We start from the raw sequence: 26,050 nt of genomic DNA, 5'->3' as shown, positions 1-26,050 counted from the left end.
CCAAAGGAATAGAAATCGTTCTGTTTTAAAGACACATGCATACATATGTTCATTGCAGGACTACTCACAATTGCAAAGACATGGAATCAACCAAAATGCTCATCAGTGGTAGACTTGATAAAGAAAATGTGATATATAGACACTGTATTACTCAGGGTTCTCTAGATGGACAGAACTAATAGGATATATATATGTATAAGAGAGTTTATTAGTATTAACTCACATGATCACAAGGTCCCACAATAGCCCATGAGCAAGCTGAGGAGCAAGAAGAGCCAGTCTGAATCCCAAAACTGAAGGACATGGAGTCCGATGTTCAAGAGCAGGAAGGATCCAGCATGTGAGAAAGATGTAGAGTGGGAGCCTAATCTCATCTTTTCACATTTTTCTGTCTGGTTTATATTCTAGCTGCACTGGCAACTGATTAGATGGTGCCCACCCAGATTAAGGGTGGGTCTGTCTGCCTTTCCCAGCTCACTGAATCAAATGTTAATCGCCTTTGGCAACACCTTCACAGACACAACCAGGATCAATACTTTGCATCTTTCAATCCAATCAAGTTGACACTCAGTATTAACCATTATATACACTATGGGATACTATGCAGCTATAAAAATAACAAGGTCATGCATGTCCTTTGCAGGAAGAAGGATGGAGCTGGAGGCCATAACCTTTTTTTTTTTTTTTTTTTTTTTTTTTGAGACAGAGTTTCACTCTTGTTACCCAGGCTGGAGTGCAATGGCGCGAACTCAGCTCGCCGCAACCTCTGCCTCCTGAGTTCAGGCAATTCTCCTGCCTCAGCCTCCTGAGTAGCTGGGATTACAGGCATGCACCACCATGCCCAGCTAATTTTTTGTATTTTTAGTAGAGACGGGGTTTCACCATGTTGACCAGGATGGTCTCAATCGCTTGACCTCATGATCCACCCGCGTCGGCCTCCCAAAGTTCTGGGATTACAGGCTTGAGCCACCGCACCCTGGAGGCCATAATCTTTAGCAAACTAACACAGGAACAGAAAACCAAATACCACATGTTCTCATAAGTGGGAGCTAAATGATGAGAACACATGGGCACATAGCGGGAGCAACACATCTTGGGGCCTCTCAGAGGGAGGAGGGTGGGAGGAGGGAAAGGATCAGCAAAAATAACTAATGGGTACTAGGCTTAATACCTGAGTGACAAAATAGTCTGTACAACAAACCCTTATGACGCAAGTTTACCTATGAAACAAACCTGCACCTGTACCTCTGAACTTAAAAGTTAAATAAAAAAGGAAATCAGGAAAATAATAGTTTTCAGGTCACTCTCTTAATAAATGCCTCATTTCTATAATTAAAAAAACATTGATTTTCAGTTTACAAAGGTTACAGTGTAAATTGCAGAGAATTTTGCATCTGGAAGAAAACAAAATATTAACACTTTGCTGTTAATAAGGTCCTTGGGAAATTATTGCATTCTGATTTTTCTCTGTGTATGTATGTGTGTATATATATATATATGTATTTATATATTTGTATATGTGTATATATGTATATATAAGTGTATATGTGTTTATATTTATATATGTGTACATATATTTGTATATGTATATATATTTATATATATCTATATATACACATATACACATATACACATATATATTCATTTTCGCAGTATATATACATATATACACATACATGTACAGAGAAAATGTATGTATATAGAGAAAATGAATATATATGTGTATATATGTATATATATAAAATTTTTTTTTTTTTTTTTTTTTTGAGACGGAGTTTCGCTCTTGTTACCCAGGCTGGAGTGCAATGGTGCGATCTCGGCTCACCGCAACCTCCGCCTCCTGGGTTCAGGCAATTCTCCTGCCTCAGCCTCCTGAGTAGCTGGGATTACAGGCACACGCCACCATGCCCGGCTAATTTTTTGTATTTTTAGTAGAGACGGGGTTTCACCATGTTGACCAGGATGGTCTCGATCTCTCGACCTCGTGATCCACCCGCCTTGGCCTCCCAAAGTGCTGGGATTATGGGCTTGAGCCACTGCGCCCGGCATAAAAATTTTTAAAAAATAAAAATGGGATTATATTGTTTAAGCTGCTTGATAACAGTTATTTACTACTTTATTAAACTATCACATTATTCTACATCAGCAGACTTCTAAAGGATGATTTTAATATCCATACAGTATTCTACTATGTGGATGTACAAAATTTTAAACAATATTCCATCACTGGAATTTAACATTTTTTCTTGTAAATATTACTGAGATGGATATTGTTGCAATTACTTCTTTATATATTATTTTATGCTTTCCTTGGCACAAACTTTTAGAAAGCTAATTGCTGGGTCAAAATGTATGTGTGTGTAGTTTTAGAGCATTTGAAACCTTTTGCCAAAGTTCGCAAAAATTTTTATTGCTTTACAGTCCAAATGAGTGTCTTTCCGCCCTTTTCCCACAAGTTTCAGGGTAAGGAAATGGACTAAGAGTCAGAAATGAATTGGGAGATAGCGCAGGAAGAGAAGAATGGGGAAGGTATAGATACTTAATATTCTTTTTTTCTTTTTCTTCCTTTTTTTTTTTTTTTTTTTGAGACAGAGTTTCGCTCTTGTTACCCAGGCTGCAGTGCAATGGCGTGATCTCAGCTCACCGCAACCTCCGCCTCCTGGGTTCAGGCAATTCTCCTGCCTCAGCCTCCTGAGTAGCTCGGATTACAGGCACGCACCACCATGCCCAGCTAATTTTTTTTTTTGTATTTTTAGTAGAGACAGGATTTCACCATGTTGACCAGGATGGTCTCGATCTCTTGACCTCGTGATCTACCCGCCTTGGCCTCCCAAAGTGCTGGGATTACAGGCTTGAGCCACCGCGCCCGGCTGATACTTAATATTCTTATGATGCAGAAAGGATTCAATGAGGACACAAACTGATTTTTCCTCAGTTTACCAAGGATTGGGTGGGACATATTTTGAATGGAAGTACACTATGAATATTAGGGAGCAAAAAGCCCATGTCTGTTCTTGGGAATAGGGGACTTCAAAGAGGAAAACAGAGTTGTTTATTTTAATGCAAAGTCTAGGAGTAGAGATAAGGGGCTGGCTAAGGAAGGTTGACTAGAAGGCTGGGTTGTAGATAGCACTATGGTATGGTGGTTTAGAGCTTGGTTCTTGGTTCTGGTGTTAGGCAGGTCCAAGATTAAATCCTGATTATCACTTACCATCTGAGATAGTGGGAGTTTTCTTTACATCTTTGTGCCTTAAATTCTGCATCTGTAAAGTCATGACAACAGTAGTTTCTGTTTCACAGGATTGTTGTGAGGATTAAAATGTAAACTTCCTCAGTCATTCTATGCCACATCATCACTTACTATGTAAATTAACTTGTTTATGGCTTCTCTCCCTTCACTAAAATGGGATGTCCCATAAAGGGGGAAGGACGGAAACTGCCTGTCTTGTTTACCAGTGTATCCCTAGTGCCTGGCACATAGTAGATGTTCAAGAAATATTTGTTGACTGGATAAATAAATGAATATGTGAAAACTGCTTAGCACAGTGCATGGTAAAGAATAATGTTTACTGGGCCGGGCGCGGTGGCTCAAGCCTGTAATCTCAGCACTTTGGGAGGCCGAGGCGGGCGGATCACGAGGTCAAGAGATCGAGGCCATCCTGGTCAACATGGTGAAACCCCGTCTCTACTAAAAATACAAAAAATTAGCTGGGCATGGTGGCGCGTGCCTGTAATCCCAGCTACTCAGGAGGCTGAGGCAGGAGAATTGCCTGAACCCAGGAGGCGGAGGTTGTGGTGAGCCGAGATCGTGCCATTGCACTCCAGCCTGGGTAACAAGAGCGAAACTCCGTCTCAAAAAAAAAAAAAAAAAGAATAATGTTTACTAATCTATTTCAGTTATACTATAATTGCTACTACTATCATTTGCCTTCTTACGAACTTTGATGATGACTTTTAGAGTGGTTTTTAGATGTCTTAGAAGTTTGAGACTTTATAAAAAAAAAATCCCCCTAAAGTTGCTGGCAAGTCTAAAATGTGTTATGTTGAAGAGAGGTAGGGGAGAAGTATGTGTGGGATTTGGGGGAGAGGGTTTTTGGAAAAGAGGAAATCCTGGTGTGAGATATGAGGGAGATAACTCAGAAAGGATCAGATGGCCCCTAGGTGCCATGGAAGAGGAGGAAAGAAGCAGGTGAACAATTTTGGGATACAGGAAAACTGACTCTGGTAGCTCAAGGAGTTGAGAGGAATCTTGGAAAACCAGGCTTAGGCAATTATCAGGTACCAAAAGAAGCTGAGAGGCCAGAACCACAGGCCAGGTCGTAGCGCAGGGGTGGTTGGCCAGGACACTGCAGGCACTGCCGGTACTGTTGCTGGTAACTCCTCTGGCATCGTGCAGGTCCTGAGGTTGCTGCTGGTGGGCCCTGGATGCCACTGCAGTCATCACTAAAATGAATGGTAAACTTTTCTCTACTTCTTTGCATCACTTGCACCTGATTCAAGGTCTTAGGAAGTTGCATCTGCTAGGACTAGCTAAGATCACAGGCTTGTGTCTTGGCTGTCAGAGTTTAGGGAATCCAGAAATTTGGCCCTAATGGCTTCTGTAGAAATGGATAGAGCTTTGTCCCCCATAAGCTCTATCCACTTTGAGCTTGGGGAGAAGGCCCTGATTTAAGTTCGTGGATAGCCTCCTTTCTTGCCATTATGACTCTTCTATTTATAGGCTAATTAAGGAGCCAGGCTCAGTGGTCCACACCTGTAATTCTAGCACCTTGGAAGGCCACGGTGGGAGGATCGCTTGAGGCCAGGAGTGCAAGCAAGACCAGCCTAACATAGCAAGACCTCATCTTTACAAAAATAAAAATAAAGAATTAGCTGGCATGTGCCTGTAGTCCCAGCTACTTGGGTGGCTGAGGCAGGAGGATCACTTGAGCTCAGGGGTTTGAGGCTGCAGTGAGCCTTGATTTTACCACTGCATTCCAGCCTGAGCATCAGAGCAAGATCCTCTTCTTACATCCCCATCCCCCGCCCGCAGAAAAAAGGCTTGGTTTGCTGGAGAATGAGGTAGATGCAACCTCCTTGTGTTTTCAGGATGTGCTTGGGCCCCATATGAATTTACCAGTTTCATTTGTCTATGAAGTGCTATTGGGGATACTTAACTTGAGGCTGAGTGGGTCAAATTACACCCAATTCATGGTGTGCGATACTGTTCCATAGTCACCTGGTGTCCAGTGGTCAGCTGTTCAGTGTGTACTGTTGCCTACAAGCAGCCCAAGAGCAGTTTAACAAAAGGATCTTGACTGTTAGCCCGAAAGGGCAAGGTTTGGCTTTCAAATCTGATTCACCTCTTGGATTTACCACAGGCTCCGATGGCACTGATAACTGAGTCTCTTGTGGCCCACTGGGCAGTTGGGAGGCTCAGTGACAGAACTGCAGCAAGGACCACTGGGAGAGCCTTTGCTTGCTCTGGCTTTTAAGACATCTGATAAGTTGAAGCAGCTGACTCAAAAGGACTATATGTCACTTCCCAAATCCAGAGACCCACAGGAAGTCTTTTCTTACAGTAGGGAGCAAAAGATGAGGCAAATTGTCTGTAACATTTGAGGAGACACCTTGAAAACACAAGGAGGTTTCATCTACCTCATTCTCGAGCAAACCAATCTTTTTTTTTTGGGGGGGGATAGGGATGTGGGAAGAGGATCTTGCTCTGTCACTCAGGCTGGAGTACAGTGGTAAAATCAAGGCTTACTGTAGCCTTGAACTCCTGGGCTCAAGTGATCCTCCTGCCTTAGCCACCCAAGTAGCTGGGACCACAGGCACATGCCACGACATCCAGCTAATTCTTTATTTTAGTTGATGCAGTTTCTTCATAGCGTCGATGGTCTTTACAATTTGGTATGTTTTGCAGTGGCTGGTACTGGTTGTTCCTTTCCATGTTTAGTGTCTCTGGGGGACATTTGTCTTTTTTTCTGTGTGTCCAATGCCTTTTGAATACCCTTTCAATGTTTGGGAAGTTTTATGCCTCACGGGTCTCCTTTCCCCAAGGTAAATTGCTTTACCAGTTCTATAGAGGAGGATGCAGAATTCACCATCTGATGAACTTGTGGGGAAGGCATCTGGCAGAGCCCAGGCATGTCATCCGGAGAACCAGCTGTAGGCACTGGGCAGTGCTGTGTGAACTATGCTGTCAGTGCTGTGGAGTTGACACTGGAGCTGTCCTTGTGGGTGCTAAGTGTTATCCTGGCCACACGGCTGGGGAACCTGGCCCCCTTGGAGCTGCTGTGCACTGTGAAATCTTTGACTAATTCGTCTCTACTTAAGATGATCAGAGTGGAATCTGTTTGCAGCTAAGCACCCTGACTCATGGACTGGTTTGTGGTTTCTGTGTCTCTTTTTGGTGCTTTTAATATCTATTTTCTATACCACGGCTACAATGATCTCTTAAAAACTCAAACCTGATCTTGTCACAGAGGATAAGCCCCCAAGTTCTCAAGTGGCCCACAACATCCTTACGGTCTGTACCCAGTGGAGGTGGGAGTGCTAGTAATTACCTTGATACTTAGATTTTCCACAAGGTGAAGGGATTTTTTTTATTCCACTCCCAGAGGGAAACAAGGGTAGAAACACGTCCTGCCTTCCTCTCTGGCCACTCACTTGCTTCTTCACAGGTGGAGGAGTGACCTTACTTACTCATGGTACTATAGAGAGCGTTTTTGCCTTCTTGGTTTTTCTTTCAGACTGGCCTGCCTTTGGTCACATGTACTCTTTTCCCTTCAAACGGTGAGCCCCTGCATGGAGTGACCTGTAATTTGTACCGATCCTCTCTTTGTAACTGTGAGGTAGTGGTGAATGCAAGGAGTATAACGCTTATTTTGTTTTATTATTTTAATTAAAAAAGCTTAAAATTTTAAAGGACAGGGCCTCACTATGTTGACCAGGCTGGTCTCAAGCTGTTACCCTTAAGCCATCCTCCTGCCTTGGTCTTCCAAAGTTCTGGGATTACAGGCATGAGTCACCACATCTGACTTGTTATTCTGATAGACATATAATAATTGTGCAGGGGGTTGGGGGATTGGGGAGGGATAACATTAGGAGAAATACCTAATTCAGATGACGGGGGGATGGATGTAGCAAACCACCATGGCATGTGTATACCTATGTAACAATCCTGCACGATCTGCACATGTACCCCAGAACTTAAAGTATAATAAAAAAGTGCATATTTGTGGGGTACAGTGTAATGTTTCAGTACACGTATACATTTGTGTAATAAGTAAAACAAGATATTTAGCACATTGTAAAATAAAGATGAAATCCTAAGCCCCCAACCACTGAGGAAACTTAAAAACTGAGTCCTTGGCCATGATGGAATGGGAGGTCAGACATGCTTTATTATACCGCCTACCTTCTGTGGTTTAGACACAACAATTGACCAGCATTAATGTTAAAATAGAGATCGTGAGATTGACAGAATAGACTCTTTGTGGCATAAGATACCAAATTATGAACAGGACTTAAGGCCATGCCAGGCAAAGGTTAAGTCACACATTCCTACACTTAAAGAGAGAACTATGTTCTAACTGCTACAATGTTTTCCTTTTTCTCTAGCAGCTAAACAAGATAAGCAACAGTAAAACAGCTGTAGCTCCTCCACCACCAGACACTGACTGGCTGACTCCCCTGTTCACAAGCCATAACTACTGCTTTGATTGGCCAAATGATTGATTTCAGCAACTTTCTCCTGTTAAGACCACTGCCCAGGGGCTGGTTCTGGCTAGTTTACAGAGGCTGCACACTTTAATGCCTTTGTGTCTCTGCTTCACTTTTTGATGTAAGGGCCTAAACTGTAATGCATTTAAATGTTAAGTTTGTACCCCAAGGTGAACATGAGTCATATGCTACATACATGTTTATTTAGCACATACGTGTTAGGACCCCCTTCAGGAATATTCCTAGCTCCTCCTGTAACCTACTGAGGGTATGTACTTGGCCAATCTGCTGAATACATAAATCCCTGTTCCACCTGCCTCTCCCCTGGAAGTACCTGTCTTTTGGCCTTTGGCTGGAGCCTAAGCTTTCCAGCCTGTTAGAATGGCCACCTTACATGCAGTAACAGTTTTTAAAAATAAAGCCTCCTAGCCCCAGCCCCAGATCCTACAGCTGCCGAGATGTTGATGTCTAAGAAGAGCTGGATTGCCATTTATGAACTCCTTTTTAAGGAGGGAGTCATGGTGGCCAGGAAGGATGCCCATATGCCTAACCACTCAGAGGAGGCTGACAAGAATGTGCCCAACCTTCATGTCATGAAGCATGCAGTCTCTCAAGTCCCAAGCCTAGTGAAGGAACAGTTTGCCTGGAGACATTTCTACTGGTACCTTACCAATGAGAGTATCCAGTATCTCCGTGATTACCTTCATCTGCCCCCAGAGATTGTGCCTGCCACTCTACACCACAGCCGTCCAGAGACTGGCAGGCCTCGGTCTAAAGGTCTAGAGGGTGAGCGGCCTGCAAGGCTCAGGAGGGGAAGCCAACAGAAATACCTACAGACGGAGTGCTGTGCCACCTGGTGCTGACAAGAAAGCAGAGGCTGAGGCTGGGTCAGCAACTGAATTCCAGTTTAAAGGTGGATTTGGTCATGGACGTGGCCAGCCACCTCAGTAAAATTGGAGAGGATTATTTTTCATTGAATAAACTTACATACAAAAGAACTTTAAAAAATAAATAAATAAATAAAGCTTCCTGCTGGGGGCGGTGGCTCGTGCCTGTAATCCTAGCACTTTGGGAGGCTGAGGTGGGCAGATCACGAGGTTGGGAGTTTGAGACTAGCCAGGGCAACATGGTGCAACCCTGTTTCTACAAAAAAACCCAAAAAAAACAAAAAAAATTATCTGAGTGTGTGGCATGCACCTGTAGTCCCAGCTACTTGGGAGGCTGAGCCTGGAGAATCACTTGAACCCGGGAAGTTGAGGTTGCAGTGCTGAGATTATACCACTGTATTCCAGCCTGGGTGACAAAGTGAGACCCTGTCTCAGAAAAAAAAAAAAATCCTCCTTTCTAAATTTATAATTACTCCTTTCTAAATTTATAATTATACCTTTATCATTTCTTTGTGGTGAAAACATTCAAAATTCTCTATTCTAGCTATTTGGAAATCTACAATACAATATTGTTTCCTGAAGTCACCCCTTGGTGTAATAGAATACTGGAACTTATTCCTTCTAAATGTAATCTCTCCCTTTGTTCCTTTCCCCACTTCCTGTTCTAGGCTCTGGTAACCACCATTCTACTCTCTACTTTCAGGAATGACATCAACTTCATGAGACTTATTTTGCCTTTAGGTTCAAGCCACATCCTGCTGTTCAGCTTTGTTAGTAGTAAAGCTGATGCTCTGCTCCCTGACTCCAGTGTGTATTTCCCAGCTGGTGGAAAGCCCGAAAGAGAAAGCTGCATGGTCAGTTGGACGTCTTCAGACCCCCGCAGCGGTGGTCACTCTTCACTCCTCCCTCTCTCAATGCTCTCCCTTGCTGCAGTTCCTAGAGTGGGCTGTGCCCCGTCTCACCTCTGGGCTTTGGCACGTTTGATTGCCTTTTGTTAAAAATAAATTAACTGGGAAGCCATTACCCTGGGGCGGCTCTAGCACTTTTAAGTTTCCGTGTAAGCAAAGTGAAGCCTAATGTAAACAGTAAAACAAAACTAGAGACTTTACCAATCAGGAACTGCCAACTAATCTTTAACCAGGGGCTTGCCACTCTCACCAGTCCCACATGTTCTCTTTGTCTTGCTCTCACTTGCTAAGTTTCCTCTCTCACACCTTCCAGTGGAGTCCTAAACTGCTCTGCAGTCTGGTGCTGCCTAATTCATAAATTGCTGACTGCTCAGAGAACCTCTTTAAAATTTTCATGTGCCTAGGTTTGTCTTTTAACATTTTCTTGCTTTTTCTCCTGGATAACTTCTGGTTATTCAGACTTCAGTTAAGATATCCTCTCCCTTTTGAAGCCTTCTCCATCCCTCTGAGACTGGCTTAGGGGCCTCTTCTTAATATCCTGTCTTGCTGCTATTTTACTATATATCTCATGAGAAATTATAGAATTATAACTGCCTGTTAATTGGTCTCTCTTTCTCACTGGATTGTGTTTTATTCTCCTTTGCAACCAAATTCTTGGCATATATAGTATAGGGTGCATATGGTAGAGGGAACTTATCATGAATGGAGCTTGCAGGACTGGAAGCTGCTCTGGATGAGTGAGTGAGTGAGTGACGAGTGAAGGCGAGGGGCTACAGCATTACTTTACACTACTGTAGAAAATACGTTTCTTTCTTCAATAATATATAACCCTACTTCCTGTAACTTTTTTACATTAAAAACTTTTAAATTAAAAAATTTTTTTTTGGTTTTTTGGAGATAGAGTCTCTCTCTGTCACCCAGGCTGGAGTTCAGTGGCGTGATCTTGGCTCGCTGCAACCTCCGTGTCCTGGGTTCCAGCGATTCTCCTGCCTTAGCCTCTCAAATAGCTGGAATTAGAGGCATGCATCACCACATCCAGTTAATTTTTGTATTTTTAGTAGAGATAGGGTTTTGCCATATTGGCCAGGGTGATCTCGAACTCCTGGCCTCAAATGATCCACTTGCCTTGGCCTCCCAAAGTGCTGGAATTAACAGGCATGAACCACTGTGCTCAGCCAATTTTTTAACTTTTTGACTCTTGTAATAACACTTGTCTTAAAACACAAAAAGATTATACAGCTGTACAAAAGCATTTTCTTTCTTTATATCCTTATTCTATAATAATTTTTCTATATTTAAAATTTTTATTTTTTAAAAACTAAGACAAAAACACAGTCAGTCTAGAGTCAGGATCATCAATATTGCCCTCTTCTGCCTCCTTGTCTTGTGCCACTGGAAGGTCTTCAGGAACAGTAACACATGTGGGCTGTCATCTCCTGTGATAACAATGCCTTCTTCTGAAATACCCCCTACAGGTCCTGCCTGAGGCTGTTTAACAGTTAACTATTTTTTTTTTTTTTTCTTTTTTGAGATGGAATCTTGCTCTGTTACCCAGGCTGGAGTGCTGTGGCATGATCTCGGCTTACTGCAACCTCCGCCTCCCAGGTTCAAGCAATTCTCTTGCCTCAGCCTCTTGAGTAGCTGGAATTTCAGGCACGTGCCACTATGCCCAGCTAATTTTTTTGTATTTTTAGTAGAGAGGGGGTTTCACCATGTTAACCAGGCTGATCTCAAACTCCTGACCTTGTGATCTGCCTGCCTCGGCCTCCCAAAGTGCTGGGATTACATGTGTGAGCCACCGTACCTGGCCAGTTAACTTTTTTTTTGTTTTTAATAGAACAAGTACACCCTAAAATAATAATGAAAGTATAGTACAACAAATTCATAAGCCAGTAACATAGTTGGTTATTATCGTTATTCAAGTATTATGTACTGCATACCACTATATGTGCTATACTTTATATGACTGGCAGCGCAGTAGGTCTGTTTACACCAGCATCACAACAAACACCTGAGTAATGCACTTTGTTACCCGACAACTGCTACAATGTCCCTAGGCCATAGGAATTTTTCATAAGTTTATGGGAACGGTAGGTCTTATATGTGGCCTACTGTTAGCCAAAATGTTGTTACGCAGTGCCAAAATTATGTTCACAGAACCACGTTGTGTTTTGAACATTTTATATAAAATTAATATTCAAAGATTTCTCTATTGCTCCATATTTTTATTCTATTTATTAATAATTTTAAAATTATAAATACATAGTAAAAAGAGAATGCAATACTTTTTTTTGCATCAAGCCCCATTTAGATACCTTAACGTCTCCTTTAGTTTTCACTGGTGTGCCACTCAAATATTAGTGCTGTCTGCATGCCCCATGATGTGTCAAAGGTTGGAAATACTGCATTGAGCTACTTCTTCCAGGAAGCCTTCTGGGATTTATGTTTCTGCTGATTTTTTTTTTTTTTTTTTCTCCACTCCATTCCCCTGACCCCTACTTGCCTTAGATTGAGTCCTGGGAGGGCAGAGACCTTATCAGTTATTTTCTGAATCAGGAGTGCTGTATGGCTTCTGGCTCCCTTTCTCTGTGTCTATTTGTCTTTGGGTATTCTCTGACCCCCAAGTTCCCTTTAGCTGTTCTTTACATAGGACCCAGACCACTTTCTAGTACACCAGGGCTAAGAGTTCCCTCTACTATCTCTGGCCTCCAAATCTATTGTATCAGTTAAAATTCTTGACAACAGAAGCTGCCCAAATGATGAAGCACAATATAATTTATTAACAAAATGCAGGTTAGTTCACAGAGTTATTGGGAGGGCTGGGGACCATGCCCGAGGCTAAGCTTCCAGGAGTTACTCCCAAACACAAAGTTGAGTGAGTCACTGGTGCTGCCGCCAGGGACCAGATGCCATGTCTAGGCTGGCAGCTTCCTGTTGCAGTCTTTTGTGCTATCCCTGAGAGTACACAGTGCTCCTTGCTGCTTGTGGGCACCAGCCAATCGGTCAGAGTCAGGCATGGGAACATTTGGTCAGTGGAGCCAGACCACATGCCCCGGAGGCCATGAAGCCATCTTGGCTCCACAGAAAGAGGTGGTCTTTCTTCCCACTATTCTTCTGAAGTAGAGAATTCCCCAAATGTTGAAAGAGGGTCAAATGCTGGGTCTGCTCTCCAGATCCTACCCAAGATGGTTTCAGGGCCTTCCTTACCCAGTCTAGGGGTGAGTGCCAGGGCTAGGGAAGGTGGCATGGTACCATGCTGATGGCACAGGTTGGGAGCAAGACAGTGACACCAGGGAGATGGTCTCATCCAGTCAGATGTGTGATCACCACATATGGATGATGTCAGAAGTCCACGGTGGAGGGGGTAGGAAAGAGCCCTCCTGTGGGCTCTTTCAAAGCAGAGGAAGCTCAGTGATTTAGGTGGCCCTAGGCTGGACTGGTATTTCCGAACCTCAGTGGGAGACAGTTAGAACATGAGGTTTAGTAGTTTAATAAACAGAATTGTTTTTATTTTTATAACTCTACTGTGACAGATTAATATAAGCAGAATTTTATATAACATTTTAGAGTTTATAAAATGATTCTACAAGCAAGCATTATTATACTTGAGTGATTCATTAAATAAATCAACATTTATTGAGCTATTTCAGGTGAGATGAAGGCTTAGTACTCTTTCCCTGTCTTAAGGTTTTTAACAGTTTAGAAGCGGATAAAGAAATATGACAAAGAGTTACAATTCATTGCAAAAAGGCTTATAATAGTAGTGGCATAAAGGAAGGAGTAATGAAATACGTCTGGGATGTGAGGAATTTCTTGAGTTGGGTCTTACAGGAGGAATAGGGGTTTGCCAGGTATGTATTTTGGATAAGACGTGTGTGAGGAATTTCTGGCAGGACAGCTTATGAAAAGGCATAGAGATATAAAAGCCTATCTGAGCCTGGGGAGATCTGTGGGAAATAAACTTAGAAGTGGGGCTGGGCACATTGGCTCATGCCTTTAATCCCAGCACTTTGAGAAGCTGAGGCAGTTGGATCATCTGAGTTCAGGAGTTTGAGACCAGCCTGGCTGACATGGTGGAAAGTGTTTCTACTAAAAATACAAAATTAGCCGGGCATGCCTGTAATCCCAGCTACTCGGGAAGCTGAGATAGGAGAATTGTGTGAATCTGGGAGGTGGAGGTTGCAGTGAGTCGAGACCATGCTGTTGCACTCCAGCCTGACCAACAAGAGCAAAACTCTGTCTCAAAAAAAAAAAAAAAAAAAAAAAAAAAAAAACTGGGTGCAGAGGCTGGGCTACAGCCATTCCCATGGTTGAATACTCCTTAGCACAAGAGCAGAGTCTCTGTGAGCGATAAGGACTCTTTGAAGATCACAGGGGTGGTGAGAGAAGACTGGGTTCCCATCATTTCCTGAACAGCTCACATTATTGATGAAATGTTGGGGGTCTCTCTTCACTGAGAGCCAGAGCTTCTGGCATTTCTTGGCTAGAGAACACATAGGTGGTAATGGTGTGTGAGAGGTGAGGGAATAGAGGGGAACTGGAACAGCCTATCTTTTTGCCTTGGCCTTCTGCTACTATCTAGCTATGGGGGGCCCCAGAGAATAAAGCAGGAGAAATCTCTGTCCCTGGCCCAAGGGAGGTGGGAAGCCAGTGGCACCTCAGCACAGAGGGATAGGAGTGCTTTGCTTCCAGCATGTCCTGCTTCCGGCTCCCTAGTTAGCTTCAGCTCTGTGGATCCTGCCTCTCAAGCTGGTGAGTCTTCTGGAATCCCTGACCAACACTCTCCTACAAGCATCCAGAACAGGACACCCCATTGTGTTTCTGGGAATCGTGTATAGGCTCTCCTGGCAGATAGCTTTTCCTGTTGTTTAACCTGGTCTTTTTTGATACTGCCTGACCATCTTCCCTTTTGTGCTGGTATCTTGGGAAGGACAGAGCCTTATGACTGGAAGCTTCAGATGCACCTCCTCCTAAAGGCCAAGGGCAGAACAGATGTTCCACTGAGTAGAGGAAGGCTCAGATGCAGGTAGAAGAAAACGCAATGGACGGGCTAGGTAAACTTCTCCACAGGCTTTGGGTGGGTCACTTAGTTGGATGTCAAGTTCACAGACACCTGCTTTCATGACTGACACAGACTTCTGACTACCAGTGCAGCCATGGCAATCACTGTGCTCAGGGATCCAGAACAATCTAGAAGATGCCAACTAAATTTTCTTTCCTGAAGGCAGCAATCCCTTTCATTCTACTTTGACCTAATAACCCATGCTCTGATAGTGAATGTGGACTGTGGCCTGAGGCAATACATAGATTTATCTTTGTTTTATTTCAGTACTTTCTTCCAGGAAGCCTTCTCCTTTGAGGTGCTGCATGGTTTCTGTGACCGGTGGGTTTAAACCCAGCCCCTGAAGGCTGGCAGGATGAGCAATGAGTGAGTCAGCAGATGTCCTCTGAGTCTCTTCAGGGTGAGGGGCTCTGCCTCTTCACCAGGTGTCTCAGGGCCCTCGTCACATCCTTGTTCCGAAGGGTGTAGATGATGGGGTTGAGCATGGGTGTGATGACCGTGTAGAAGAGACTGAGGATGCGGTCTGTGGTGACAGAGGAGCCTGCCTGGGGCCGTATGTAGGTGATGCTGGCTGTTCCAAAGAAGAGACAGACCACAAGCAGATGGGAGGAGCAGGTGGAGAAGACCTTGTGGCGGCTCTGGGTGGAAGTCATTGCTAGGATGGCACCCAGGATGCGGATGTAAGAGGTGACAATCATAGAGAAAGGGACCATGATGAAGACTACGGTAGCTGTCATCACGGAGATCTCACTCCTGTGCTTCCCAGCACTTGCCAGTCTCAGTACTGGCAGGATGTCACAGAGAAAGTGTGGGATCATTGGGTGGCTGGGGAAGGGCAGAGAGAAGATGAGGGAGGCATGGGTGGTGGCTGTGATGATGCCTGTGAGCCAGGAGGTGCCCACCATGGTCATGCAGGCCTGTGGGCTCAAGAGGGTGGAGTAGTGCAGGGGCTGGCAGATGGCAACATATCGGTCATAGGCCATGGCTGTGAGCAGGCAGCACTCCGAGATGCCCAGGACAATGAAGATGTACATCTGGGCTGCACAGCCCTGGAAGGAGATGGCTTGGGGATGTGGGGAGGCCAGGTTGGCCAGGGTCCTGGGCACAATGTCGGTGGTGTAGAAGAGCTCCACCACTGAGAGGTGGCGCAGGAAGAAGTACATGGGGGAGTGCAGAGCAGGGCTGACCTGCGTGAGGAGGATGATCAGGGAGTTACTCAGCAAGGTGACTAGGTAGACCAGAAGCACCACCCAGAACAGGGGGCCCTGCAGGGCCTTCAGGTCAGAGAATCCCAGAAGGAGGAATTCAGGCAGCGTAGTATGGTTTACCCCAGCCATCACTCCAACCAGAATCTGAGACACAGCTAAGAAGAGAAGTTATTTAGAAATAACAATCAACATTTCTGTAATTTGGTAAAGCGCTTTCCACACAGTTCCTCTCAAAATCAAGTGAGAGAATGGATACCATCTCTATGAATGAGCCATGAGTCTCAGAGATATTAGATAATGTGCCTGAAGTAGTATCTAGAAAGTGGCAGGCCTGGGACTTCAGTCCAAGTCTCTTGACTCCAAATTTGATGCCTTTTCCACTGTTTCCTGTGCTCTGGTCCTGTATCTGAGGCCTGACTCCCATATGTAGAGACTAGAGCTTTGGTCTTTGGGTTTCTCTCCAGAGTGAGGGATGGAGCAACTGCTGTGACCTAGGCCCCTTTGTACTCTCTAGATGGATGCTGAGGCCCAAAAGAAACTGGGTAGCACCAGAGACTGTCCTGAGCTGGTGTCTGATGTTCACCATGGTGAGCCGTGGATTTAGAGTGTCACACAGTGAGATGACTGTGATAACACTGCCCAGTGGTATCATTGGGATTCTGACACCTGCCCTGATTCTTCTGTTCTTCTCTTATCTGGGCCCCTGTGACCAGCCACACTAGCTGCTCTGTCCCAGCACACCCTGTTCTCTCAGGCCTCCATGCATTGCCGTGGTGTCTCCTTGCAGAGAATATTTCTATTTGTTGTATTACAATCCCATCATACTTCGAGCCTTCACTCAAGTTCCGCTATCTTGGTGGCAGCTTTCTGTGATCCTCAGGCTCAGAAAAAATTATCCACGGCATTTCAAGATTAAAAGTGACATTTAGGAACATATATTTCCATATGACAATACTTGGATCTTATCTGCAACATTTTAGAAGTGTCCTGTGCAGTGTCTGTTTGCACATCTGCAGTGATGGGGAACTCACCACCTGTTGAGGTAGCCCTTTCTAGATATGGCCTCTTCTACCTGTAGGAAAAGGCTATACTGTATTAGTCTTGGTAAATGCTTAGTATTTCATACAATGTTTAAGTCCTCTGGTACCGCGAGCCCTTGAGTGTTTGAGGAAGGCATTTATCTCTGCTTTCATGAGAAGTTGCTTGTGCTTTGGTCCCAGCAGTTATGACTCCACTGTGAGATCCTGCAGGATGTGGTGGAGAGGCGGGGAGGCAGTTGCCTGTTTTAGCAGCTGTAATGTTTCCCAAGTGCTTGGTTCCTGCCAGGCACCATGCTAAGGGGTAAACATTCATGAAATCATTGGATCTTCCTAATTACACTATGACATAGAAACCTTCATTTTCTCCATTTTATGGATAAGGAAAGGGAAACCCAGACAATGTAAGTAACTTTCTCAATGTTACACATTTTGTGTGAGAGTTTGGGCTCAAATCCAGGCCTGCGCAACTCCAGAGCCTGTGATCTTAACCACCAAGTTATAAAAAACCACCTTAGAGGTTAATCTCCAGAAAAACACACTCAGTACTTGGACCATGCCAAGTGTTCATTAAACATTTATCACATGAGTGAACGAATCTCAGTGATAAAGACAGGGGAACTGATAAATAGAATGATTAAGTGATTTGCCTAAATTTAGGCAGCTAGTTAGACAAAGACAGGAACCTGGAGTGGACTTTCAGAAGTCCTGGTTCCAAGATTTGCAGAGCTTTGATCACCTCCATTGACCCACTCAAGAGGTTAGTCTAGCTATCTTCACATTTAGGAAAGAGAGCCTCAAAGTTCTACCCATTGCACTTAACTGTCATCCCACCCTCACTCTGCCCTTTTAAAATATATATATATATATGTATGTATATATGTATATATTTGGCCTTAAGCCATTTATTCTAGCTTATGTTTAGAGAGTGCTGTGTGCTGGGGATTATGTGGTATCTTAGTTGACTTTTTTAACAACATTAGTGACAATTGTTGTTTTGTCATTGCAATTAAAGAATCAGGGCTGTGAGGCTTTAAATGACCTATCCAAGATCACAAAGTCAGTGAACAGCAGAACTGGAATTGTAATTTCAAGCCTGAGGTTTCAACCCATACTTACTCTATCTCTAGTGAGGCCAATAGCCTCACCCCACACTTTTGGGAGATGAACTTGCATGTAGTCAGTTTGGACAGAAGGAGTATCTGAGTTCATTAGTCCTCTCTACTTATGTCAGTAAATCTTCATGACATTTCAGGCTGGCTGATTAAAAAGTGGGGGAAAAAAAACCAACATCTTCCAGATGTTGATAACACAAAATAGATCCTGATATTTTCAAATTTCAAAAATGTTATTTTTTTCAATTAAAAATATTTAAGAAATATTTGGAATAAACTCATCGTTATTCCATCACCTTATATTCTTTTTTTTCTTGTATATTACCCTCAAGTGTTTGTCCCCCTGCAAACCCATTTTCTATGCTTGTAGTCATAGTGTATATACCTTTTTGTCTTCTTTTCCTTTTTTTTGGGGGGGATGAAGTCTCACTCTTTCGCCCAGGCTGGCGTGCAGTGGCATGATCTTGGCTCACTGCAACCTCCACCTCCCAGGTTCAGGCAGTTCTCCTGCCTCAGCCTCCTGAGTAGCTGAGATAACAGGTGTGTGCCACCACGCCCAGCTAATTTTTGTATTTTTAGTAGAGACGAGGTTTCATCATGTTGGTCAGCCTGGTCTTGAGCTCCTGACCTCGTGATCCACCTGCCTCGGCCTCCCAAGTGCTGGGATTACAGGCGTGAGCCACCGCGCCTGGCCTTCTTTTCTTTTTTTAATGTTTGCTGTAAGCATTTTGCCACGAGACCACATGGTATTCTAAACAGTCTTTCAAAAAAATTTCTTGTAGTAGTCCATTGAATTTCTCCACTAACATTTAACAAACACTTCTCATTCTCTTCCACTTTAAGCTGTCCTATCTTTTTTTTCTATGGTAGATAATGACGCAAACAATATTTTGTGTGTGTCTCAGTTTGCCTCTGTTAGCTTATTACCTTAGGGTAAATTTCTGGGAGTAAAATTACTGACTAAGCATGTGGACATTTTTATGGGTCTCGCTATGTTGTGTTTTTGGATTCCTCTAGCTGGACACATGAGTGGCAATACCAACCTTCCTTCTCTTGGTGAAACTGGGACTCTTTAAAAAAATTCAATAGCTTTGTGGGTACAAGTGGTTTTTGGTTACATCGATGAATTATATAGTGATGAAGTCTGGCATTTTAGTGCACCCATCACCCAAATAGTGTACATTGTGCCAAAAAGGTTTTTTTTTTTTTAAATTCCTCAGCCTTCTCTCACCCTGCTTCCTTCTGGCCTCTTTGATCCTCCCTGTCCTCATCTGGGCCTCTCCCTCCCTCCATACTTACTGCACCTTTTTCACACTGTGAGCATTTCTTCCCTCTCAGTCCTCTAATTAGATTTTGCCTCAAGATGTCATTGGTGAGGGCGGAGAGGCAAGTTTCTGCCAGATTGTCTGCTTTTCCTTCCCTGTTTCTACTCTGACTCTGTTAATTTCCCTCTTCCTCTTCCCACACATTCTGACACAGTTGGGACCATCTTCAGAGAGACACTGGCCCTGAAGTCACCGCTATCCTTTTCAAAGCCTCCCACAGAGGATTCTTGAGAAAGACAGTAACTGCCCATGGGGTCACAGAGAGGGGATGAAGTTCTTTTTAAAAAACACTGGTTTTAATTATGGTGAAAACATATAACATAAAATTTACTATTTTAACAATTTTTAGTGTATGTCTCAGGATTGTTAAGTATATTCAACAAAGCTTTAGAACTTTTTCATCCTGCGGCCGGGCGCGGTGGCTCAAGCCTGTAATCCCAGCACTTTGGGAGGCCGAGGCGGGTGGATCACGAGGTCAAGAGATCGAGACCATCCTGGTCAACATGGTGAAACCCCGTCTCTACTAAAAATACAAAAAATTAGCTGGGCATGGTGGCGCGTGCCTGTAATCCCAGCTACTCAGGAGGCTGAGGCAGGAGAATTGCCTGAACCCAGGAGGCGGAGGTTGTGGTGAGCCGAGATCGCGCCATTGCACTCCAGCCTGGGTAACAAGAGTGAAACTCCATCTCAAAAAAAAAAAAAAAAAAAAAAAAGAACTTTTTCATCCTGCAAAATGAAAACTCTATAACTATTAAACAACTCTCTGTTTCCCCTTCCCGTGGCTCTTTTTAAAACCATAAAACCATCCCTATGCCTCCAATAAGCCTTAGAGAGACAGGCAGATGGGCAAATTGATCAGCTAATGGGCATGTGGATTGGGGAAGAGATAATCTGTGGTTAGCTGACTAGATGGACAGAGGATAGCTGGCAGGGTGTGGCTGGCTGGCTCAGGACTGGTCACCCCATGGCCCCTGGATGCAAGAGGTGAGGCCGTTAAAGGCTAAGTGGAACAGAAAGCAGATCTTGAGGGGCAGCTTTAACATCTTGGGTCAAGGGAGTTGGGATTCTGGAGCCTAACGGGGCATGTGGGAAATGGGAGAAGGACAGCCTATATTGGATCAGAGAGGTCTGGAGTAGCACAGCCAGGCAATAAATGGGCTTTTCTTCTTTCAGATTTTTTGTTTTGTCTGTAGTATTAATGGGAGCTGCCCATGGGTGTGTGTGTGTGTGTGTGTGTGTGTGTGTGTGTGTATGCGTGTGTGTGTGCATGTGTGTGTGTGTGTGGTGGGGGGTAGAATGCAGGCAGCTGTCTGTGGGCTCTGAGATGGGACCCATTAACAGGAGCCTGAGAGATGCTGACCGTAGACAGTGTGGAGGCTGTGATGCCCCGCTGATTTACACTGCACGCAAACCCACAAGCCTGTACACACTACCTACTGCCTCACCCCATCACTTCACCCCACACACCCCAACCTGTTAGACACAGCACAGACATGCCTATCACATAACCACCACACTTATAACCTGACACATATCCCCCACAGCATACTTACACCATACATCACAGGTTTGCACAGTCTGTATATACACACTTGCCTTGTTCTGTTATGTGCAATTTTATCTGACAAAAATTGTCCAGCATTCTCTGTCTCCTTCCCAGCCCTTATCCCTGTCCAGCCAGCTTAATGACATCTAAATCACAACTCTGCAAATGCAATAGTAGAGATTTGGGAACCCCTCTCCTGGACTCTTCGCCCATGCCCATGGACAGGTACTGGCTCCCAACACAGCAAGAGATCCTAAGGACCTGAGTGGGCCCTGATCTGCCCACTGTTTTTCTTCCCTTCTTGTTTTTGGCAGGGTCTAGATGCATCAGAGAAAGGCCCAAGGCTGCCTGGCACTGTGTGGGGCACTTACCCAGGGAGGCGAAATGATCATCCCGCTAGGGAAGGGGCTGTTGGGCACAGGTGAGGATCTGCTGTTACCCTCTTTCCTCCCTGGAAGTCTCAGCCTCTGTGGGGCCCATAATCATTCTCCAGCTGGCGTTGTGCCTCCACCCTGCTGGGGATTTGGGAATCCCTGACTCTTGGGGTTTCCCTGGGTAACCCTGAGCTGAGGGAGTGTCATGGGCCAGATAATTCTGTCTGGATTCCCAGTACCTGATGTGTCCTCTTTCTCTCCTTAAGCTTGTTGCCCTTGGCCAACCTCCTGACACCTTTTTTCTCTGGGATAACTATTGCCTCCCCACTCATGAATGATCTCTTTGGTTACAGATGGCATGAGGGGTTTGAGGGTCTCCATTCCTCATGCCTAGAGTCTCATCCTGGGAATTAGTGCCCGTGTGTGAAATCTCAGCTTCCTGTTAAATGTAGATGCTCCTGGAGAATTCTAGAGGCTATGCCAGTGAAGTCATTGATCTCCATGGTTGGTTTGCTTTTTAGAAAGAAAGTGTTCCAGTGAGGACACTGCCTGTCTGCTTATCCAGGGGCGCACAGGAGGGAGAGCTGGGTTTCCATCAATCCCTGGTCTCCCATGTCACTGCAGATGTGCCGAGTGGGGCACTGACAGAGAGAGTTCAGTCTTCTGAGTATTTTCAGCATAGAAACGGTGTGGTGGATGATGGGGGGTGGTGACATTTGGGGATAGAACAGAGGTGTTACCTGAGATAAGCTGGGCCTTGGCCTAAATCCCTGATGTCCTCTAGTTGATACTTGCTGTCTCCACTTTTTACCTCCCATTTTTTCCAATTGTCCCTACTACTCCAGAATTTTCTTTTATCAAGATCACCAACAGCTTCCATGTTGACAAATCCAATGGTCAATTTTCAGTCTTCATCTTAATCTCTTAGCAGTCTTCAACACATTTAGTACCTTCCTCTTCCTGAACACTTCTTTAACTTCTGCAACTTTCAAACATATTTCTTTGGCCCTGGCCTTTCCTTATGTACACAACCGAGTATCTCTCCTTAGATGTTTTAGAGTCTCCCCCAGCTTACCATGTCCCAGATAGAGCTCTTGTTCCTCTCCAGAACTTCCCCAGTGCAGTAAGTGACCTGTTTCCACCCAGTTGCTCAGACCAAAAATCCAGCTGTCCATTTTACTAATATTTCTTTCTTAACACCCCACACTTAATTTTTTGCAGCAAGTCCTGTCATACTTCTACCTCAAAAATTTAATCCCAAGCAACCCTCTCTTACCGTGTTTGCTGCTAAAACCTGGGCGAAGCAAATTGTTTTTCACTGGGCCTTTCTTGCCCTCTACATCTTCTCCACTCAGCTGGTGGGATTTTCTCCAAGTGTAATATCAGATAATATCATTCGCTTCCTTTATTTTTTATTTATTTATTTTTTGAGTCAGAGTTGTCTCACTCTATTGCTCAGGCTGGTGTGCAGTGGCACAATCTTGCTCACTGCAACCTCCACCTCCCAGGTTCAAGTGATTCTCCTGCCTCAGCATAATGAGTAGCTGGGACTACAGGCATGCACAACCATGCCAGGCTAATTTTTGTATTTTTAGTAGAGATGGGGTTTCACCATGTTGGCCATGCTGGTCTCAAACTCCGGACCTCATGTGATCTTCCTGCCTCCATCTCCCAAAGCGCTGGGATTACAGGCGTGAGCCACCGTGGCTGGCCATTCCCTTCCTTGAGCAGCTCATAGCTTTTCATTATGGGGAAAATAAAATACAAACTCCTTTCACTGATTTATAAGACCCTAATGAATTGATCCTTTGTCTTTTTTTTTTTTTGAGACGGAGTTTCGCTCTTGTTACCCAGACTAGAGTGCAATGGCGCGATCTCGGCTCACCGCAACCTCCGCCTCCTGGGTTCAGGCAATTCTCCTGCCTCAGCCTCCTGAGTAGCTGGGATTACAGGCACGCGCCACCATGCCCAGCAAATTTTTTTTGTATTTTTAGTAGAGACAGGGTTTCACCATGTTTACCAGGATGGTTTCGATCTCTTGACCTCGTGATCCACCTGCCTTGGCCTCCCAAAGTGCTGGGATTACAGGTATGAGCCACCGCGCCCGGCTGATCCTTTGTCTTAAGCTCTTAAGTCTGTCTCTTCCTTCCATCCTCCCTCCCTCCCTCCCTTCTTTCTTTTTTATCATTCTCTCTTCCCCTTCCCTCTCTCTGTCTCTTTCTCTCCTTCCCTCCTTCCTTCTTTCCCTCCTTCCTTCTCTCCCTCCCTCCCTTCCTTCCTTTCTTTCGTCCTTCCATCTTTCGAGATAGGGTCTTGCTGTGTTTCTCAGGCAGGACTCTAACTCTTTGGAGTCTTAAAATTCTCCCACTTCTGCCTTCCAAGTAGGTGGGACTACAGATGTGCACCACCACACCCCATTTTAGCCCGTCTTTTTATTCTGATGTTTTGACATCTGGGGCCTTACTGACCCTGGAGAGACTGCCCCTCCCAGGGTCAGCTAATTCCTAGATTAAATCCCTGGGAGAGTGCCTTTTGTATGCAAACCAACCAGTCCGGGGTCCATACCCTCAACTGCCTCCTTTATTGGGCTCTGACATTTTGGGCCAATATTCCCCAGTCCTAATCACCTCAGGGTCAGGTACCAGACACCTGGAGACAGCCCTATAGCCCAGAGCCCACTGAAATTACTCAAACCAGTCAATCCTTAGCCTGTTTAGCCTGCTTTCCTTGTTTTGCACATTTCTTCCATGAAAACCATGAGAAAGGCTCCTGTCCACATTTACCCCTTGCTTCCTCCCTCTGCCTCCTGAATGACCTGGTGCTTTCCCATGTGGCCCTGCATGGTGTGGTGTGCCCCCTTCTCAGGATTGTAATAGACTACCTTTTCAATGGCTTATCTCCTGATCTGTTGATTATACCATATCTGAATAATAATAATACAGCCTATGTTTAAAAACACCTTGCCCTTGTCTACGTTGTCCGTTATGCTCCAGCCATGCTAGCCTGCTTTCTTTTTCTCATACGCACTTTCTGTTCCATCTGTTCAGAGGCTCTTGCCCTGGATCTTCCCACAAGTGACTTCTTCTTATTCAAGTCTCAGCTCAAGTTTTACTTCTTAGAAAGGCCTTCTCGAACTGCCCTAGATAAAACAGCACCATACACTGATCACTCTGTTTCATATTCTTCATTGCATGAATATCAATCAGAATTATATTTGTTTGGGTGTTTAGTGTATTTCTCCTCCACTAGAAGATAGATTCATGAAATCAGGGACTTTGTTTTGTTCATAGCTCTTGCCTTAGAGCTTAGAAGAAGAGCAGGTACATAGCTTAGGAGAGTTGTTTTGACACATATTGTAGGTTGCACATTCAATTCAATTCCAACTTTTATAACATGCCTTTCTGTCCCCTGGAGCCTAGAAAGCTAGAAATTACGTTCCCAAACCCCCTTTACAGTTCAAGGATCTACCCGTGACCTAGTTTCTGCCAAGCTGCAGCACCTACGTGAGGTACAGAAGGCAGAGGAAGTGGGGGAAGAGGCTGTGCTTTTCTTGCTTCTGTTGTTTCTCCTGAAAAGGTTGGTTGTGGTTTTCTGTGGCAGTTGTAGCAGAGGTTTCAGTGCTGTGGGTGTCCAAAGTCAAGGTGTGGAGTATCCATTTTGCCTGGCGTGGATGGAGCTGGAGGTGATGTGGTTTTGGAGCCAGCAGTTGGGGCAGTGTCTTCCTAATGCCCCACTTTCTTGACCTTGGCAGTGGTAGCAGATTCCTCGGCAGGTCTGATCTACAGTGTTGTTTTAAAACTCATTTCTAGAAGCTTAGATGAGAATGTTCTCTTCTAGTCCTTCCACTGATTTTGTGTCGTAAGCACCCAGTTGTCTGAATTAAATATGTTTCTGCTTAAACTAGCTAGGACGGTATCTGTTATTTGCAATTGAACTCTAACATATACTGACACAGAGTTTAGTACCAGAAATTGTTGCAAGGGTGGGAATCTGGGATTGATCATTTGATCTCATTGGGTTTAAAGACAATGAGGAGTCAGATACTATCAGAGGATGAAAGACTGGTATCATTGGTTTTTAGCCTTCAGATGTGAAACAGTTACATAAATAATTGGCTACTGTCATCTGATGTGCCACTGAATAGTGATTCCATAGCATGGTATGGGTACAAGGAGTTAAATGACTGTGTGTGGTTGCTGTTCATAACTGCTCAGGCAGCTGAAAGAAAGAAACTAACAGGCTTAGGACTTTTATATTTTTAGCTAAACACATGAAACTTCTAGCTTTGCCAGGGGCCCAGAGTAAGAGAAGGATATTGGCTTGCCCAGGCTGCAATGCAGCTAATTCTGCTGCTGGTTTTTATGACTAAGGGAATCTGAAGATGTGAGAAGTGCCATGGCTGAACTGGTGCTGTCTGGAGCCTGTGAAAAGCCCTAGTTGTAGTAGATGCCCCAAAGGATTCAGAGAAAGTCCATGCCAAGAATTCGCCAAGTAACTGCAGCTAGTGCTCGACTTACGACCATGATTGGTTCCAACAGACGGGTCATAACACGATTTGGTCGTAACTTGATTAGGCTATATGTACAGTACTGTGAAATGATGTTATAAAAATCTTTTAAGTCATATTTTATCATAATTTTCATTATTGTTATATATCATAATTTTCTTTGTTCATTTTATGCCATTTGTATCATCTCTACACCATTTTGTTTCTTACTGTATTTTTACTATGCCATGACTGAGTGTGTAACTTGCCAATAACAATAGCTTGGTGTGGTAGGCAGTCTCTAAGATAGTTCTCATCTTCTGATATTCATCTTCATCATCTGATAGTCATGCATTTGTATAATTCTCTCCCTTTCACTGTAGGTTGGAACCAGT

At 44.3% G+C, this 26,050-nt stretch overlaps 1 protein-coding gene and 1 pseudogene across 1 annotated transcript; one reads left to right on the top strand and one right to left on the bottom strand.

The window, feature by feature from the left end:
• The first annotated feature begins 8,165 nt into the window (after window positions 1-8,165).
• LOC101049728 (small ribosomal subunit protein eS10-like) lies at window positions 8,166-8,658 on the top strand (annotated as a pseudogene).
• A 6,301-nt stretch (window positions 8,659-14,959) lies between these two features.
• Window positions 14,960-15,901, bottom strand: OR10P1 (olfactory receptor family 10 subfamily P member 1). Its single transcript, XM_003939288.3, has one exon. It carries the CDS (start codon window positions 15,899-15,901, stop codon window positions 14,960-14,962), a length of 942 nt encoding a protein of 313 aa, XP_003939337.1.
• Between the last annotated feature and the right edge of the window lie 10,149 nt (window positions 15,902-26,050).

The sequence above is a fragment of the Saimiri boliviensis genome, chromosome 7, assembly GCF_048565385.1.
Source record: "Saimiri boliviensis isolate mSaiBol1 chromosome 7, mSaiBol1.pri, whole genome shotgun sequence".
In the NCBI taxonomy this organism is placed as follows: Eukaryota; Metazoa; Chordata; class Mammalia; order Primates; family Cebidae; genus Saimiri; species Saimiri boliviensis.
This window is presented reverse-complemented; position numbering and strand designations above follow the sequence as displayed.